Consider the following 18,056-nt stretch of genomic DNA (forward strand, 5'->3'; position numbering starts at 1 on the left):
GGTACAGGAAGAAGTCAGCATCGTTCAAGAAAAACATGATTTTCATGCAGGACGATGCTCCATCACACGCATCCAAGTACTCCACTGCGTGGCTGGCCAGAAAAGGTCTAAAAGAAGAAAAAATAATGACATGGCCTCCTTGTTCACCTGATCTGTGGTCCCTCATCAAATGTGAGATCTACAGGGAGGGAAAACAGTACACCTCTCTGAACAGTGTCTGGGAGGCTGTGGTTGCTGCTGCACGCAATGTTGATCGTGAACAGATCAAGACACTGACAGAATCTATGGATGTCAGGCTTTTGAGTGTCCTCGCAAAGAAAGGTGGTTATATTGGTCACTGATTTGTTTTTGTTTTGTTTTTGAATGCCAGAAATGTATATTTGTAAATTTTGAGTTGTTATATTGGTTTCCCTGGTGAAAATAAATAAATGAAATGGGTATTTATTTGGTTTTTGTTAAGTTGCCTAATAATTATGCACAGTAATAGTCACCTGCACACACAGATATCCTCCCAAGATACTAAAACTAAAAAAGCCCCACTCCAACTTCCAAAAATATTCAGCTTTGACATTCAGGAGGGAGAGAGGAGGCACACATGACCCCATCCACATCGACGGGATGGCAGTTGAACGTGTCTCCAGCTTCAAGTTCCTGGGGATCCACATCTCGGAGAACCTGAATTGGACCACCAACACCTCCAGCCTTGTGAAGAAGGCTCACCAGCGCATCTTCTTCCTGAGGACGCTGAAGAAACACCACCTGTCTTCAGCCATCCTGGTGAACTTTTACCGCTGTGCGATTGAGAGCATCCTGACCAGCTGTGTCACGGTCTGGTATGGGAACTGCTCTGTCGCAGATCGCAAGGCGCTGCAGCGGGTGGTGAAAACTGCCCAACGCATCACAGGGACTCCACTTCCAGCCCTCGAGGAAGTCCAGAGGAAACGCTGTCTGCGTCAAGCTCGCAGCATCCTCAAAGACTCATCCCACCCTGCACATGGACTGTTTGCACTCCTGCCGTCTGGCAGGCGCTTCAGAAGCCTCAGGACAAAGACCAGCAGGCTGAGGAACAGCTTCTTCCCCAGAGCTGTCTCGCTGCTGAACTCTGCCCCCCACTGACTCACCCCATACCACACTACATCCCATCACACACCCCCCGACCTGACCGAGTACTATGTACTGAACATTCCACTAGCCTTTCCACTTCACTGTTTATTTAGTTAGACTCCTGCTCATTACTTTGCACTATTTCAATGTCCACTGCACTAGTGACTAAGTACATAAAGACTTGTAAATATCATCTGTAAACTATGTTCACAGATTCTGCTCGACACTGATGTACATTAATGCACATACCCATCTGTATATTATGCTCATAGTACTTAAATCATCATACTGTGATGATCACTTTTTTTGCTTTTGTACATTGCACATTTGTACATACTGTACAGTCATTTGCACATACTGTATATAACATATATCTTGCACTTGTTGCTTATTGCACTTCTGGTTAGATGCCAAACTGTGTTTCGTTGCATTGTACTTGTACATGTGTAATGACAATAAAGTTGAATCTAATCTAATCTAATCTAATCTATGAGTCTTTTGTGTTCATTGCGAACATAGTTGTTGTTCTATAATAAAATTAATTCTCAAAAATACAACTTGCCTAATAATTCTGCACACCCTGTAAAGGCCGGTCTCTCTGCTGCCTCAGTTCTTCAGAATATTAGAAAAACTCTTCATCAATAGACTGGATAAATTCATTGATAAAAACAAACTACTTTCTAACAACCAATCTGGTTTTAGGATAAATACATCAACATCACTTGCATTTCTGGAATCAACAGAGGAAATCACAAATTCAATAGATCAGAAAAAGCTCACTGCTTGGGTATTTATAGATTTGAAAAAATGATTTGACACAATCGATCACATTAAATTACTAGAAAAACTGGAGTGTTATGGTGTGGGGGGGGCCGAGCTGGAATGGGTAAAAAGTTACCTGAATAACAGACAGCAGTTTGTGAAACTGGGTGACTAGTGTTGTGTGTTTGGATAAAACCTGTGGTGTCCCACAGGGGTCAGTGTTAGGACCCAAAATATTTATTTTTAGGGGCGGCGTGGCTCAACAAGGTAGAGCGGTCGTCTTGTAACCCGAGGGTTGCCGGTTCGATCCTCGGCCAAGTCGTGTTCATGTCGAGGTGTCCTTGGGCAAGACACCGAACCCCTAGTTGCTCCTGATGGGTCGTGGTCGAGCGCCTTGCATGGCAGCTTCCGCCATCGGTGTGTGAATGTGTGTGTGAATGGGTGAATGTGCTGTATACTGTAAAGCGCTTTGGGTATCCTGGTACAGAAAAGCGCTATATAAATACGGACCATTTACCATTTTGTACATTAGCGATATCTGTAAGGTATCAAGTATATTAAAATGATTCTTTTTGCTGATGATACAAACAGGCTTTGAACTAGGGCCATTCTACAGAAACTTTTGGATCATGTCACCTCTGAGCTTGTAAAGATAAAAGTTTGGTTTGACATAAATAAACTATTTTTAGACTTAAGCAAAACAAAATTCATGCTATTTGGTAATTATAACATAAACATTAATGTAAAGATTCAAACTGATGGTTTTACAATTGAAAAAGTTAACTAAGTTAATTAACATTTTCAGGGTGACAAAATTGACTAAATTAAACTGGAAATCACATTAAGCATTTGCAATCAAAACTTTCAAGCATTTCAATCCTCAACAAAGCAAAACATTTTCTGGATCAGACATCACTCCACATTCTGTACTGCACATTAATTTTACCATATTTAAGTTCAGAGGTTTGGGCCAGCACATACATAACATCACTGCATCCAATAATCACACAACAAATGAGATCAATGCTCATTATACATAAGGTTGAATATCAGCAACGAGGTTACCTAAACTCACAGAACTGGTTAAATTTCACACAGTGCAAATAATGTTTAAAGCAAGAAATAACACATCCCCAGGCATTATTCAGAAAAAGTTTAAAGATAGAGAGAGAGGTTATAATTTAAGAGGTAATGGAAACTTAAAAACATTGATTGCACATACAACAAAGGGAACCTTTTGTGTGTCCATATGTGGTGTTTGGCTGGGGAATTTAAGTGAGGAGCTGAAGCAGTGTAGAAATATAAAAAGAGTTTAAATTAAAGTATAAAGAAATGCTGTTTGATCAATATAGGAATGAGGACAGTGCTCTACTATTTCTCAGGGTATATAGGATTAGGATAGGACAAGACATGGCACGCCTATACTATCTACAATAAAATAATTTTTTTTTCTGCCATGATCTCAAAATTACCAAACTCTAACCTACTCTGTTGTCACCAGGTTTATAGTCGTCTTTACACCCAACAAACAAGCAAGTATGCAAACATTTACGCTCATGATGGAGCCGAGTGCATATGGAAACCCAAGGTTAAAGTTTTCAGCCTAAGATCATTGCTGATGTCTTTCCTACGTGGCATTGTAAAAACACCCAAATGCTATGAAACAGCAAACTCACTAAACTTCTAATGATGAAATGAAATCGATCAGCATTGATTAGCAGCACTTGGCTGCTACTCATCCTCTTCATTCATTTGGAAGCAGTAAGTTTTCACAAAAATTTATGCAAAAATAAGCTTAAAATTATTTCTTTCTATTTCCATTTATGATTTTATATTCAAATATAACTTAATTAGCAGAAACGTGTCCAATCTTAAATGAGTATGATCATTATGTTGCAGTGTTCAGAGTTTTTATCTTTGTCTCCTCTTCCTCTCAGGGCTACCACAGACCCAACCACTACATTGCAACTCAAGGTGAGGAACTCCTTCATGCCTCATATTTCAGGTCACTGTATGATGAATACATTCAGTTTTTCTTGGCTCAAATTTCACATTTGTGCCATATTATGAAAAAGATCCATTATTAACATATTCCTCAGACAAGATGAGTGTTAAGTCTTTACATACATGTCTTCAGGAACACAGAACCACATTATTGTGCACCTACGATTGTAGTGTTGTAAATTATGTGGCCTGGCACAAGAGTTTTAGTTTCCTGGACGTAAATGATAAAAGCTAATAAAAAAGAGAAGAGCTCCATCAGCCTGCAGTTATCTTTTTTGACCACAAGGGTCACCACATTAGCCAGAACTGACCCCCTAAACACACACACACAGCTCACCAGGTTGAAATCCATCAACTTGAACAAATACAGTTTTTCTGCCAACATAGTGTGTGAGCATGAATACTGAGCCTGGGTTTCTGTATGGGTTTTTGTGTGTGTGTGATGTAAAACAATTGAGGACAGGGATGTATTAGCATGAACTAATTAGCTCGTCAAAACACAGACTGTCAACAGTGATTAAAAACATTTCTGTGTGTGTTTGTGTCTCCGTATGCGTGCCTCATCTGAATTAATTAACAGTCATTAAGATTCATGTTCAGCCCTGCTGCCTGATATCGTTTACACTGCATGTGTATGTGTGTCAGGTCCCATGCAGGAGACGGTATACGACTTCTGGAAGATGATTTGGCAGGAGAACACTGCTGCCATTGTCATGGTAACCAACCTGGTGGAGGTGGGCAGGGTGAGTCTAAACACACAAACACACACTGACTCGGTGATTGTTGTGACCATCTGGTTGTTTCTCCTGCCTGATGAAGTTTGGGACTTCATTTCCCAGAGTGCTTTTGTCACGTCTCTAATCACTCTGTTGTTGTTGAAGACTTTGCTGTTTAAATTTCTGACTCACAGCAACATCCGATCAATAACGTGAAGAACAACCTGCTATATGACACACACATTTAACATTCAAGCTACATCCAGAGTGTAGTCACTGCTGGCCTTAAACTGCACACAGTCTGTGTCACAGCATCAAACATCCAGTGACACCACCCTGCAGTTTTAACCAGCAGTATGTGTAGTTATAGGTGATCTGCATTAGTGTGATCAGGAGAAGACCGATGATAGAACCCGGAAGAACTCCACATAACGTTCTAGTTTACTGAGTTCATGACTATTAAGGAATTAAAGATCATTATTTTGGTTTATGAAGGAATTATAATTTAAAAACTCATTTGTCTGTGTCAATATGTCTGAGAACGTGAGCAGTGAACATAACGTTACTGATCATTTGATGTTTAATCAAAGTTTCACGGCAGATATCGATCTGTCTCAGGGTTCGTTCATGCTCCTTTTACATAATCCGATAAGTACAAGCATTCACGCGTTATGTTGGCATGGTCGTTATGCAATACATCCACCAGAGGTCAGATTTAGAGTTCACTTCTGAGTTCTGACATCAGTTTAAATAGCAAACATGGCGACAGTAGAGGAGATTGTGATGATGCACATTTTCTGCTCTGTTTGCCCAGTTTGGCTACTGATCCGTTAACTCATTGTGCACAAGACAGCGGCAAATGAGCTACCGAGCTCAGAGACATAAAAGCGGCAGTTAAATACGTCATGGCTTCTTTGCTCCTTTCACATGTACGCTACACTGCTCGACACCCATGATGTGGAGCTGGTGGCGACACCAGAGACTTTGACCATGGAGCCGGTGGTGACACTGGGAACGTGGATCTTGGAGCTGGTGGTGACATCCGATTAACGGCCCACCCAAGCGGTTTTGGGCTAATCACCAGTCTGGAACCCCAGAAAGGCAACCACTCTGGATACTCCAGCGGCTCTCGCTCAGTGTCCAGTCCAAGGAGCCTTCCCACCAGTTCACTCGAAGTGATGCTCAAGGGGGGCAGCCGCCTCCTCCATCTGGATCTTGTGGGAGGAGGCTCAGGGAACTTCAGGTCTAGATCCTCTGCAGTCGGGAGGCATTTAGCAGCCTCATGACTGAAGTATTTGAACAAAGTCATCATACCGTCTGCTGGATCCATATGTAATGATTTCTGGGAGAAGGATGAGTGTGGACCCACTCGCAGGCAGTTGAGGACAGGAGGCAAAATTGTGCAGATGATGAGTGATTTTATTCCAGCCCAAAACAACAAGACTTAACATAATAAAAGTTCAAACTAAGACTAAAAATAAACATGAAAAACTCAGACAAACCGTGACGGGGAAATGCGGTGAAACCAACAATCCTAACAATAACATAACAAAACTTGACTATAACACAAGAACCCCAACATGCCATTATAAACCAAGAACCCTAAAGCCATAATATAAACAAAAACCCAATACACCCCACGATCCCAAAACAAGGTTTTAACTAATTTAAACATAAGACCCATGATCACGTCAAGACCCACATATATCCCATAATCGTGACAGTTGGTCTACAAATGGCTGCTGCTGTGGTGCAGCAGCATCATAGACAGCCCAGACTGGATGGTTATAGTTGATATGTAACATGTAGGGTGTTCTAACACACCTGACTTAAACTGATGAGTCATTGTGCAGATCCTTATAGGCTGTTGGATCCATTTAATTTGAGTCAGGTGTGCTGGAGCAGGGAAACCTGCAGGATTGTGGCTCTCAAGGACTGACGTTGGCCACCCCTGATGTAGGATATGAGGCAGATGATATGGAAACAGCCAGCCTGAACTAGCTCACCACTGTAGCTTCATTTGTGTTGGATGGAGGAGCTTTGTTGTTGATAGAAGAAAAGATTTTAGCTTAGAAAGCAGAACATGTCATTAAACTACCATCCAGTCTGCATCATAAGCTGTTTTCAGGAACCAAAATAATTGAGTTTTAAAGGGCAAATCACAAGGTATAAAATTAACCTCTTATTGCTGAAATTAATAATGAACATATGAGGTGTGTCCCAATTCAGGGTCTGCACAGTTCGAAATGTAGATTCGTTAGCTAGATACGACATTGTGGTGGATCAAGCACTGTTCCAATATGGAAATTCAAAGGAGCCTCCAAATCCACATTTCGTTTGGTCTGCTGGTGATGCATCCTTCATGGAATTCATTGCACACAAGACAGCGGCAAATGAGCAACCAAACTCAGAAGAGTATGTTTTAGGTTTCAGTAAAGTTTTGCTTAAAAAAAAGTATATATATTTCTTTAAACTACACTTTACTAGAAATGTTACAAAACCAGGTATATTAAAAACACATTTGTTAAATGGTGACATTAAAATTGGTGGATTTTTAAGGGGTTAATGAAGTGTGTACCAGCTGGAAAACAACAGAGCCTGAGACGATTTTATTTTTACATTATTACCCGGTCGGTGTTAACGTTCGCTGAAGTGTCCTATGATTTGCAAACAGTAATTTCAGAGGTTTAAGTGATTCAACATCCTATGTTGTTGCTATGGGAAATGCTTGTTGGCTAGGTAGGCGCTCAAAAACGTTAAGCGGACTTCAAAGTGTGCAGACTATGTAGGACACTTCGTAGCCTACGTAGTCTGCACACTCAGAGGTGTGCAGACCCTGAATTGGGATACAGCCATGATGTTATGAAGAAAAGACTTTTGTGCAAAAGTGTTGATTCAGTACACATTTCTTCACATTTTTTTTCCAGGCAGCCATTTAATTCTCAATCTTTGGTACCTCTTCATCAGTTTTGCATCCCATAATAATTCCAGAAAGCTTTTGTAGGAGGGTTCAGACTACATCTCAAACATAGAAGGGAACAAATGACATGTCTCTTAAGGTATGCTATCATGCACTCGTTACCATGGTTACTATGTTATCTTTTGTTTTGTTTTGCTATAAAGTTGTTGAATAAATCAGGTAAGACAGGGAGACAAAGAACAGAGAGAAAAACGGAATCTTGCTGCAGAGGAATGAGATAAACAACACAACCAAACCTGGTCCCGATCACGAGTCCTGATGATCTCCTTGTGCTGAAGGAAAGATCTGCAAAGTAGGAAGCTGGTGAAATCTGATTCCTGCTAAATCTGACCCCGATTTTTGCTCCAATTATTAAACTGAATCAATTATAAAACTCCAATAGTTTTATTTTTACTGCTGTTCAAGAACAGCCTGTCAAAACTTTTCATTTTGATCTTGTGGGAGCAGATGAACCCTGCAGATACTGTGTGTGTGTTCTGGTTTGTCTTTAAGAGTCACGTTATTGAACGGCGCAGCCGTGATCACGTTTGAACGCATTAATGTGGCTCAGGTTAAATCTGAAGACGAGCTGAGCCCCAGCACTCAGTCGTGGGATAAAACACGACACCGATTCCTCCTGAAATTGGTGGATTTAACCTGAGATCAAACACACACACCTGCAGGCGGGCTCACCGTCCCAGCTCTCATTACCTACAAGGCACCAGGGACTCCCAGAGCCACAGAGGGGGATTCTGGGATAGATCCAGCTGATTATCTGCCTCTGTCTTTCCCTGTTACACACACACACGCACACACACTCACACGCACACACACACGTTTTAGCCTGATTTTTCCTGTCAGGCCTCCCTCTGCTCACATCGTTGGTTGTCGTGGTGACAGTGTGATTAGCTCAGCTGTAATTAGCTGTTAATGAGAAGGGAGGGGGCGGAGCTTCTAATGAGATTTTAATATCATCTGTTTTTGTTCTGTTTGACTTTAATTAACAAGTCCATTTATTTCTGCACATATTTAACATGAGTGAATAAACAAGAGCCAGTGTGTGTGTGTGTGTGTGTGTGTGTGTGTGTGTGTGTGTGTGTGTGTGTGTGTGTGTGAGCGTGTGTCTGTTAAACCCAAACTTTGATAATCTCAAACTGAAATTTAGAAATATATAATTATAATTACAAATATTTAATAATTTAAATTATGATATTTAGTGGTATATATAATAATACCAGTGTGTTGAGCATCTTTCTGAGAACACATCATCACACTGAGGTTCAGATTTGAATCTTCAGCACGTGGTTGTTGTAAATCTGACTATCTATGTGTGTTTGTGTATGTGTGTGTGTGTGTGCGCAGGTGAAGTGCTGTAAGTACTGGCCGGATGACACAGAGATCTATGGTGACATGAAGGTGACGCTGATCGAGACGCAGCTGCTGTCAGAGTATGTGATCCGGACCTTCGCTGTGGAGAAGGTAAAACACCTGAAGAAGAATCCTGCCTAACAGAGAAACCTGAACAGTTTAATTCTACTCTTCAAGACAGCCCCCAGTACACGGAGCAACATGTTTAGTACAGAAGATGTTGCACATGCTTTGTAGCAGTAATGCTAACATGTAGCATAGCAACATGATGGGGAGAAACTCAGATTAAAGACTCTACCAAACATGGACATCCAAACCAAACACAGTTCAAACCCCAAGCAATTATATGTGAATGTAAGAAAAACATGAGAACAGCTCTGTCCACTTTAGAGCTTCTGCTAATTTCTCCACACAAACAAGGAGTCACATGAAAGCCGAGACTCTGTGATGAGACGTCTCTCATCACTGTGGGACAGAAACTCTGGGGCTAGCAGCCAGAATCAGAAATCATGTCTTACTTTAGCTGTTTTGTGGTGAAAAGTTTGATTCCGGCTCTAAAAACTCTGCTAATGTGTTCTCCTTTGAATCTGCCTTTGTTTGAAAAGAATCATGAAGGTCCTGCTGGTTTCCATGGAGATGAAGGAGGTTTTATAGTGAAGGATTCACTCTTCCTATCACAGGCTGTGTCCGAATGTGCACCCTACTCCCTACATAGTGCCCTATATAGCGGTCACGCCATTTTGTCGGAGTGTCCAAATGTCCAGAGAGAAAAAAGTAGGGCACTCAAAATTACCCACAATGCATCTTGAAAAGTAATGAATATCGATGGTCACTAGACCGGTCAATATAGACCACAATGCATTGCAGACAGATGGCGCAAGGAGGCGAAAAAATTGAGCTGCGCGAAATTACCTATAAGCAAACAAAGTATAAAATACAACATAAGGAATAAAAATAAAAATATTTACACACAACTTTGGATTGGATTTGAAATGACATCTTGACGTGGGTTGTGGTTGCCGTGGTGATGGCGGTAGTCACGTGGTTTGTGGCAACGAAAAAATAGGCAGCTTCGTGTCCGAATTGCCAAGAGAATGAGTCACTATGTATTGCGCTATGTAGTGCAGCCCTATGTAGTGAACGGGGGGGTTAGGGAGTAGGGTGGACATTCGGACACAGCCATTGACTATGTTGGGCTTCACTTCTTTCTGGATCCTCATGGTTTTTCTAAGGTGAATGTGGGGGCGATCCCTGAATTCTCCTGACTCTGACCATTGATGGAAGTATCCATCATCATCGGCTGATGGCGTCCTGAGATGTTTACCTGTATAACACCTCTATTAAACACCTGGAAACCTGCTCAGCTTCACTTTTTACCTTCTGCTGTAGCACAGTTCCTCATCAGATGTTACTTTACTCATTCTTAGATGAACTGGGCTGCTATCCTCTGGTTTTCACTGAAAGTAATTTGGTTTTCTTTTTGGAGGAGATAACCATTCACATTTCTACTGTTTTTCAGGTAAATTTACTCTGTAGTAATCTCAGTTTAGACCAATATTATACATACAGCCAGGGCTACAGATTAACATCCGCCAGCCAAATAAAGGTTAAAATTCAATTTAGCGGGTATAAATAAAAAACTTATCAGCCACTTTCTTGGGTAATAAATTAGTGACACACCTTTAAAGTGAACGAGAACTGTCGACTTCACTTGAGGAAAGGCGAAGCTTCAGCCACTGCTGCTCAGCGGGCAGTAGGCGGGACCTTAGATTGATGGGCACACTATTTGGCCAATCATAGACTAGGATTATACCATTATGTAAAAGAAGAAAGAAGCAGACGCGGAAGACAGTGTAGTGGTTTGGACTAGTTCACAGCGTGACTGAAGCAGGACAGGAAGAAGTGAAGAAATAATCTACAACCGAAAAATAATCAGCATCTCGCTGCATTTTAATTATATTAGACTGAAAAGCTGAGAGCAGAAGTTCTTACATGAAAGTGTCAATATCTTCACATTTTGGCCTTTATTTCATTCATTTGTTCGTTGTGGTTCTGTGTTCTTTTGTTCATTTAAAGGTTTGATGCCAAACTAAACCAACAATGATGATAATGTTTTTTTAGAAAAGGATAAAAATAAAACTTTTTAAAAAGCACTGAATAAAACACAGTTCAGTGCACAAACCAGGTTACAGAAGCTCAGACTGATTCTAAACAAGAACCAGTTTGGGAACCAAATAAATGAAAAAAGTCTGATCTCCCATGAATAAAGAAGCATATCATTACATTTCCTGATAGCACCTTTTAAAGATGTATCACACATCCAATGGCTGCATGTTTACTTCAGTGTGTGCTGTAAGAAAAAGCAAATGAAAATGTGGTGGTTGGACGGGGAAAAGCTAGGCTGCTTAGTAACTGGTTTATAAATTACTGTGTTCCTTGCTTTAAGAGTTGTTGTTTAGCATTTTCATTAAAAAATTAATGTTAATAATAAAAAATATATTTAAAGAAACATGTATAATTAAATGCATCCACTTGTACTTTTGGAAAAAAAAATGAGTTTGGTGAAAATTAACACTAGTTGTGCTCCTCCACAGAGGGGCGTGGCCGAGATCAGGGAGATCCGTCAGTTTCATTTTACTGGTTGGCCCGATCACGGCGTCCCGCTCCACGCCACCGGGCTGCTGGGCTTCATCCGCCGAGTCAAGACCAAGACTCCACCCACCGCTGGTCCCACGGTGGTCCACTGCAGGTGGGCACAGATTCTGATTGCTTTATTAATGATCAGTTGATGCTCTGCTGCAGCTTTACCTGTGTATACACAACATGATGTGTGTGTGTGTTTGTGTGTGTCAGTGCGGGGGCAGGGCGTACAGGTTGCTTCATAGTGATCGACATCATGCTGGACATGGCAGAGAGAGAAGGTGTGGTTGACATCTACAACTGTGTCCGAGAGCTGAGAGCACGAAGAGTCAACATGGTCCAGACTGAGGTAACACACACACACACACACACACACACATACATGCAGTGTTCACATGTGTTCAATCTCAAAAATTCACCTGCAACACAGAGAGAAAAAATCTTTAAAAACTAGAGTTGTGTGTAACATGATGCTAAAAGAACTGTTGTGTTTAAGCTCCAGCAAAAAAATGGATTTTTAATCATTTTCATTTGACTGTATTAAAACTCTCAGAACTAAACCAACACTCCCAGATAATGCAACTGGAGGTTGAATAACTCCTGCACAAAAATATCTGTAAATTAAAGTTTTTTTTCTGTAGTGTATATATATATATATATATATATATATATATATATATATATATTTATAGGATATTACGCTAGAATATTACCTTTTTTTTTTTACAGTGTACACTGTGCTTCAGATTTTAGCTAATAAACATTTGGATTTTAGTTTAGTTTAGTTTCTGTGCTAGATTTATCTTGTGCTGTTTCTCTGTCTGATTGGGTCAGTAATAGTCTCAGTCAGGTGTGATCATTAGTTTCTAGGTGAGCTTCATTAAAGGAAAACTACTGAATGAGGTTGTTCCACATTATTAAGCAAGTCCCAGTTCCCATTCAGTTTGGGAAAATTAAGGATCTTTCTACAAAGGAAAAATGTAAAACAGTCCAATGCCTTAAGAAGGGAATGTAAACATTAGTCAGGAACACTGAGATCATCTCACCATTAAAGATTTCTCTGTGATTCAGAGAGCAGATTATATTGGTAATTGCAACGTATTCAGAGCAGATAAAAATCTACTGATGATCAGCAGCAAGCATCTGAAGCTGCTGGTGAACCTCTCCATGCAGAAAACTCCTGAGGCTGCAGTTATGCATGTAGCCATATTTGGGCCTCCCTAACTAATGCAAACTTTCAAACAGCAACTTTGGGAGAACATTTTGGTCTCCTAAATGAGGTCCATGAAGAAACTATCCACAGACCTCTGGTTTGATGGAGGGGAGAGTTGTTAAGGGGATATCAAAGCAGGGCTACTTCGTATTTCCACAGAACCACCAGAATGAAGCACGGCAGTGGCGTCATCCCACCGCTCTGCTGCTGCTCTTGTTGGTGTTGTTATTGTTGTTTGAGGCTGTGATGTCATCCAGCTCTAAGTGACAGATGGACAAAGGCATGGTCTTCTTCAAACTTTGAATGTCGCTCCTCCTCCTCATCTTCCTCCTGCGGCATTTCAACATGAATCATTTATGAAGTGACATTTAAGGAACACTCCTATCAATCAACCCTGTAGGAGGAGGAGGAGTGATGAAGAGCACAAACCTTTTCTCTCTGTCCACAGGAGCAATATGTCTTCATCCATGACGCCATCTTGGAGGCGTGTCTCTGCGGTGACACAGCAGTTCCAGCCAATCAACTGCGCTCGGTTTACTATGAGATGAACCGATTGGATCCTCAGACCAACTCCTGTCAGATCAAAGAGGAGTTCAGGGTAAAGTATTGATCCATTCACTCTGAAAAACACTGATTATTTAACATTAAACAAGTAAAAAACTACTTCAGTCTTTATGATGTTAATATCTGGTATTTCTGGAATTATTCAAATTAACATGACATTAATAACATGTCACAAGTATATGAGATGATTAATAAAAAGTAAGGTTTGATAGGTTAATAAAGATACTAAATATAATGTTTATGTGGTATCAGCACCAAGACGTCTGATGGTCTTTAATAACATAATGAAGCCATAAATAGACCAAAGTCATGTGACAGGAAGTCAAACATCCTGAGTTTGAATTTAATCAACATAAAGTTTGTGTTAATTAGTGCTGACATGATGTTGATGCGTGTGCTCGCCCAGACCCTGAACATGGTCACGCCCACACTGCGAGTGGAGGACTGCAGCATCGCTCTGTTGCCTAGAAACCACGAAAAGAACCGCTGCATGGATGTGCTGCCTCCTGACCGCTGCCTGCCGTTCCTTATCACCATCGATGGAGAGAGCTCCAACTACATCAACGCCGCGCTCATGGATGTATGTCTCACACACACATAAACGCACACACAAACCACGAGCAGAGTTAAATAAAAAAAATATATTGTTGGTAGAAATAACACTTACTAAAGGAAGGACTACAGCTCCCATAATGCCTTTGGGTAGAAAAACAGCAGTTTGACAGACTGAAGGGTGAGCCAGACTTAAACATTCTTTTTACAAGGAACCAAGGATTCAAGAAGTTCAAACCGCCAAACATTATCCTGAGGTGAGGACCAGGTCCAATGTCCTCACATTGGACAATATTACCACTTGACACAATGCCCTCCCACTGGTTAATGTCCGTACATTTGTAAATGTCCTCACGTTAGACAGTGTATTAACATTGGACAATACTCCCACTTTTTACAATGTCCTCAAACTGGACAATGTCCAACATCCTCACATTGTATGATGTTAATATATAGGACAATGTCCACACATTGGACAGTGTCTCATCATTGGACAATATTCCCACAAACCAGACTCACATAAAGTGGATTGTCAAGCAGTTACAGCAACTGCTCACTAGAGGGCGATATTCCCCAAAATGTTAACTGGTGAAGAGGATAGACTCAAAGGACCAATTGTTAACTGCTAATGTCAGTAGTTTACCTGTGTGACCTCATTTCCTGTTATCCGAGTGACCATAAACGGTGTTTGTGTGTGTGTGTTACTGCCGCAGAGCTACAAGCAGCCATCAGCCTTCATCGTTACCCAGCATCCTTTGCCCAACACAGTGAAGGATTTCTGGCGTCTGGTCCTTGACTACCACTGTACATCCATAGTCATGCTGAACGACGTGGATCCTGCACAGGTACACAAACACACACACGTGTGACAGGTGTGTTAGATCAGCTGATTCATGATCAAAGAAGTTCTTGTTATTGGTATATTTAGTCATTTGTCACTGAGCAGAGGATTTTGTAATCATTATAAATGTTCAGATAAAACCTGTCATGTCTGACAACAGAGTTGATATGGCGGTATCGATCTAAAGCTGTTGTAGATTATTGATTATGAGGATAAATAACGGCCCGTGTCTGTCTGTCTTTCAGCTGTGTCCTCAGTACTGGCCCGAGAACGGCCTCCATCGACTCGGCTCTCTGCAGGTGGAGTTTGTCTCTGCAGATCTGGAGGAGGACGTCATTAGTCGGATCTTCAGGATCTACAACACAGCCAGGGTACGTTTCCTTTTCACACCTTAACCTCCTGTCATATCTCCACTTAGTCACCTGTCCAGGTCCTGAAGCTTTGCAGGGATGATACAGAAGTTTTATATGTTGGAAGTTCAGAAGTCCAAGCTTCCCTGAACGCCTCATTTCCAACCCTCCATGGTGTCCACAGTTTCAAGTTTCTGTAGGTCTGCATGATGGAAGCTTTTCAAATCATTGTTGGTCTTTCCATCTGTACTGAGCACCCAGACATGTTCATGACACAACACCTCCTGCATCATCATCATCATCATCATTTTACCTGTTAAGATGGGAGGTTAAATCATAGTCTATAAGTGGGTGTGGCCACCTTTTTGCTATCCATTACTTTGTGAACTGTCATTTCGAAGATTTGAGTTTGGCTTTTAACTGTCACCATATATTTAAAACTGGAAGTGACCATATTTGGACAAGAGCTGGAAACTAAAGATCTGATTGGCAAAAGTCTTTTTTTCATGAGGAAAAGCGTCACTATAGCAACATTTACATGGAGCACTTTTGATCTGATAGTATGTCTAATCAGAAAAAATGCGTCATGTAAACATGTCAGCTGATCCGATCGATCATTTTTATATTGGCATCAGCAGAAAAAAACATGTCTGCACTCATTATGGTTTCTGTGGTGGATGTTGTTTTAGCGCATGCTTGAACCACGTAGGGGTTAAATGACATAACGGGACTGTGGTGGATACAACGTTTTAGTTGGAAACTAAAAAAGTTAAAGATTATTGAGCAACTTGAATGTCAAAATATATATATATATATATTAATTTTTTTTTATTTCTAATTAGTACAGATTGCGCATGTCAAAAGTGTTACAATCTTTCCATCATGTAAACACAACTGATTGGATCGCTTTATCCAGCGTCCATGTAAACATGCCAGCTGGAATCTCTGATCAGATTGATATCAACTGGATAAATTAAATATTTGTCCGTGTTTATCTTGAAACGTTTTAATGAGTCAGCTGGAGCCACACGTTCAGAGCAGCACCTAGAGGTCATCCGTGGTACTACACCTAAAGAAAAGTCTGCATTGGCTCCATGATTCAGACCAGGTGCAGCAGATGCTGATGTTCAGTTAAAGTAGTTTGACTCACCAAGAGGAACGTAAACAACTGATGTATTTTCAGCCCTTCACGGCTGGTTTGTTTGATTTTCTCCCCCGCTACGTGGGTATTTAGAATTTGTTTGGTTTCTGTGTGTTAAAGTTAAGCTGTGCTCCTGTTTGACCCAAACTTCCATTTTCTGTCTAGTTTCACCAAACTTAGATCAGGGTGTGTTTGATTTAAACCTCTTTACCTCCCTGTGAGGGTGAGTTTACATTTCACAGCGTTTTATTTGTTCCTGAGTTCCACCCACTGTCTCAACAAATAACAGCTGTGTTGGATCCTGACTGCCGTCTCCACCTGCCTCCCTGTGGCAGGTCCAGTTTAACTCTGAGCGCGTTTGATTTAAAGCCTTTCTCCTCCCTGTCTGCTAACACTTATGCTCCAATGTTTCTCTCCTCCCTCCTTTACTCCTCTCCGCCCTCCCTCTGCTTGTTTCGACCACCCCGTCATCCAGCCGCAGGATGGGTACCGCATGGTGCAGCAGTTCCAGTTCCTGGGCTGGCCCATGTACCGAGACACGCCCGTCTCCAAGCGCTCCTTCCTCAAACTCGTCCACCAGGTGGACAAATGGCAGGAGGAGTACGACGGTGGCGAGGGACGGACGGTGGTACACTGCCTGTAAGTACTACATTGTACTACACAGAGCTAGACATGGTCAAACATATTGTAATTTCGGAGTACACACCATGGTAATATGCTACGCTGAATTACTAGACTACAGTATGGCTGCAGATACTTCAGTATAAATTTAGATACCACAGTATTACCATAATTATGGCAGTATTACTGTGGATATGACAGCATTACCACCTATACTACAGTATTACTGTAGATACTACAGGCCCGGGCGGCTGTTGCTTCAGTCTGCCTGGTCCTGTCTTGGACAGGTTGTACTGGAAGTACTTAATTTCGGGATTAATAAAGTATTCTGATTCTGATTACTATAGAAACTACTATATTAGTGCAGTTACAGGAATAGTACTGTATACTACAGTTTTACTACAGATATTTCAATATTATTACAGATACTACAGTATGTATGACTGCAGATACTACAGTACTTAAACAGATACTACATTTTCACAACAGCTACTACAATATTACTTTAAATACTACAGTATTATTGCAGATATGAAAGTATTGCTACAGATACTACAATATTACAAACCAACAGTAATGTTGCAGGTATTGAAGTTTTACTTTAGGTACTACAATTTTACTTTGGGTACAACGTTATTTCTAAGGATACTACAGTAGTATCAGCAGTAGTATTTTTGACATTCTGACAGTTTCCTGTATTCAGTGGTGTTTTGTCTCCATCTGGTGTTGAAAACGAGGAACAACACTGAGTTTCATCTCTACCTGTTTCCTCCTCCTCCTTTTCTACCTGCCCCACCTGCTGTGGCTCCTCCCCCTCAGAAATGGCGGCGGTCGCAGCGGTGTGTTCTGCAGCATCAGCATCGTGTGTGAGATGTTGCGACAGCAGCGCTGCGTCGACGTCTTTCACGCCGTGAAGACGCTCAGAAACAACAAACCAAACATGGTGGACCTGCTGGTAAATACATATCATCACATTTTTCTCCTCTTCATGAATATTTATCTGATTTATTTCCTGATGTTTGTTCAGTTTAAGATCAGTTCAAATTGATGGAATCTGAATTTAATTTCTGTATAATCTTTATTATGTATTTGTAATCAAAATTATTATTATTATTTATCTATTTAATCTATTATCTTATTTAATATATAGTCTCAGCTTACAGCCAGTGAGAAAACTGATAAATCAGATTAAGCATTAACAGTACAGATTCATAGAAATCT

At 40.9% G+C, this 18,056-nt stretch overlaps 1 protein-coding gene across 12 annotated transcripts in view; it reads left to right on the forward strand.

The window, feature by feature from the left end:
• Positions 1 to 18,056, forward strand: part of LOC121628798 (receptor-type tyrosine-protein phosphatase mu-like) — a 165,821-nt gene that overhangs the window by 144,890 nt on the left and 2,875 nt on the right. For all 12 annotated transcript variants that reach the window (XM_041968107.1, XM_041968109.1, XM_041968112.1 and 9 more), the window contains 11 exons: positions 3,804 to 3,840; positions 4,516 to 4,613; positions 8,908 to 9,024; positions 11,508 to 11,662; positions 11,767 to 11,902; positions 13,215 to 13,364; positions 13,737 to 13,910; positions 14,596 to 14,727; positions 14,969 to 15,094; positions 16,690 to 16,853; positions 17,655 to 17,790. In XM_041968107.1, the coding sequence (XP_041824041.1) occupies positions 3,804 to 3,840; positions 4,516 to 4,613; positions 8,908 to 9,024; positions 11,508 to 11,662; positions 11,767 to 11,902; positions 13,215 to 13,364; positions 13,737 to 13,910; positions 14,596 to 14,727; positions 14,969 to 15,094; positions 16,690 to 16,853; positions 17,655 to 17,790 (1,425 nt within the window). The remainder of the gene's footprint in view (positions 1 to 3,803; positions 3,841 to 4,515; positions 4,614 to 8,907; positions 9,025 to 11,507; positions 11,663 to 11,766; positions 11,903 to 13,214; positions 13,365 to 13,736; positions 13,911 to 14,595; positions 14,728 to 14,968; positions 15,095 to 16,689; positions 16,854 to 17,654; positions 17,791 to 18,056) is intronic.

The sequence above is a fragment of the Melanotaenia boesemani genome, chromosome 18 (assembly GCF_017639745.1).
Source record: "Melanotaenia boesemani isolate fMelBoe1 chromosome 18, fMelBoe1.pri, whole genome shotgun sequence".
NCBI lineage: Eukaryota > Metazoa > Chordata > Actinopteri > Atheriniformes > Melanotaeniidae > Melanotaenia > Melanotaenia boesemani.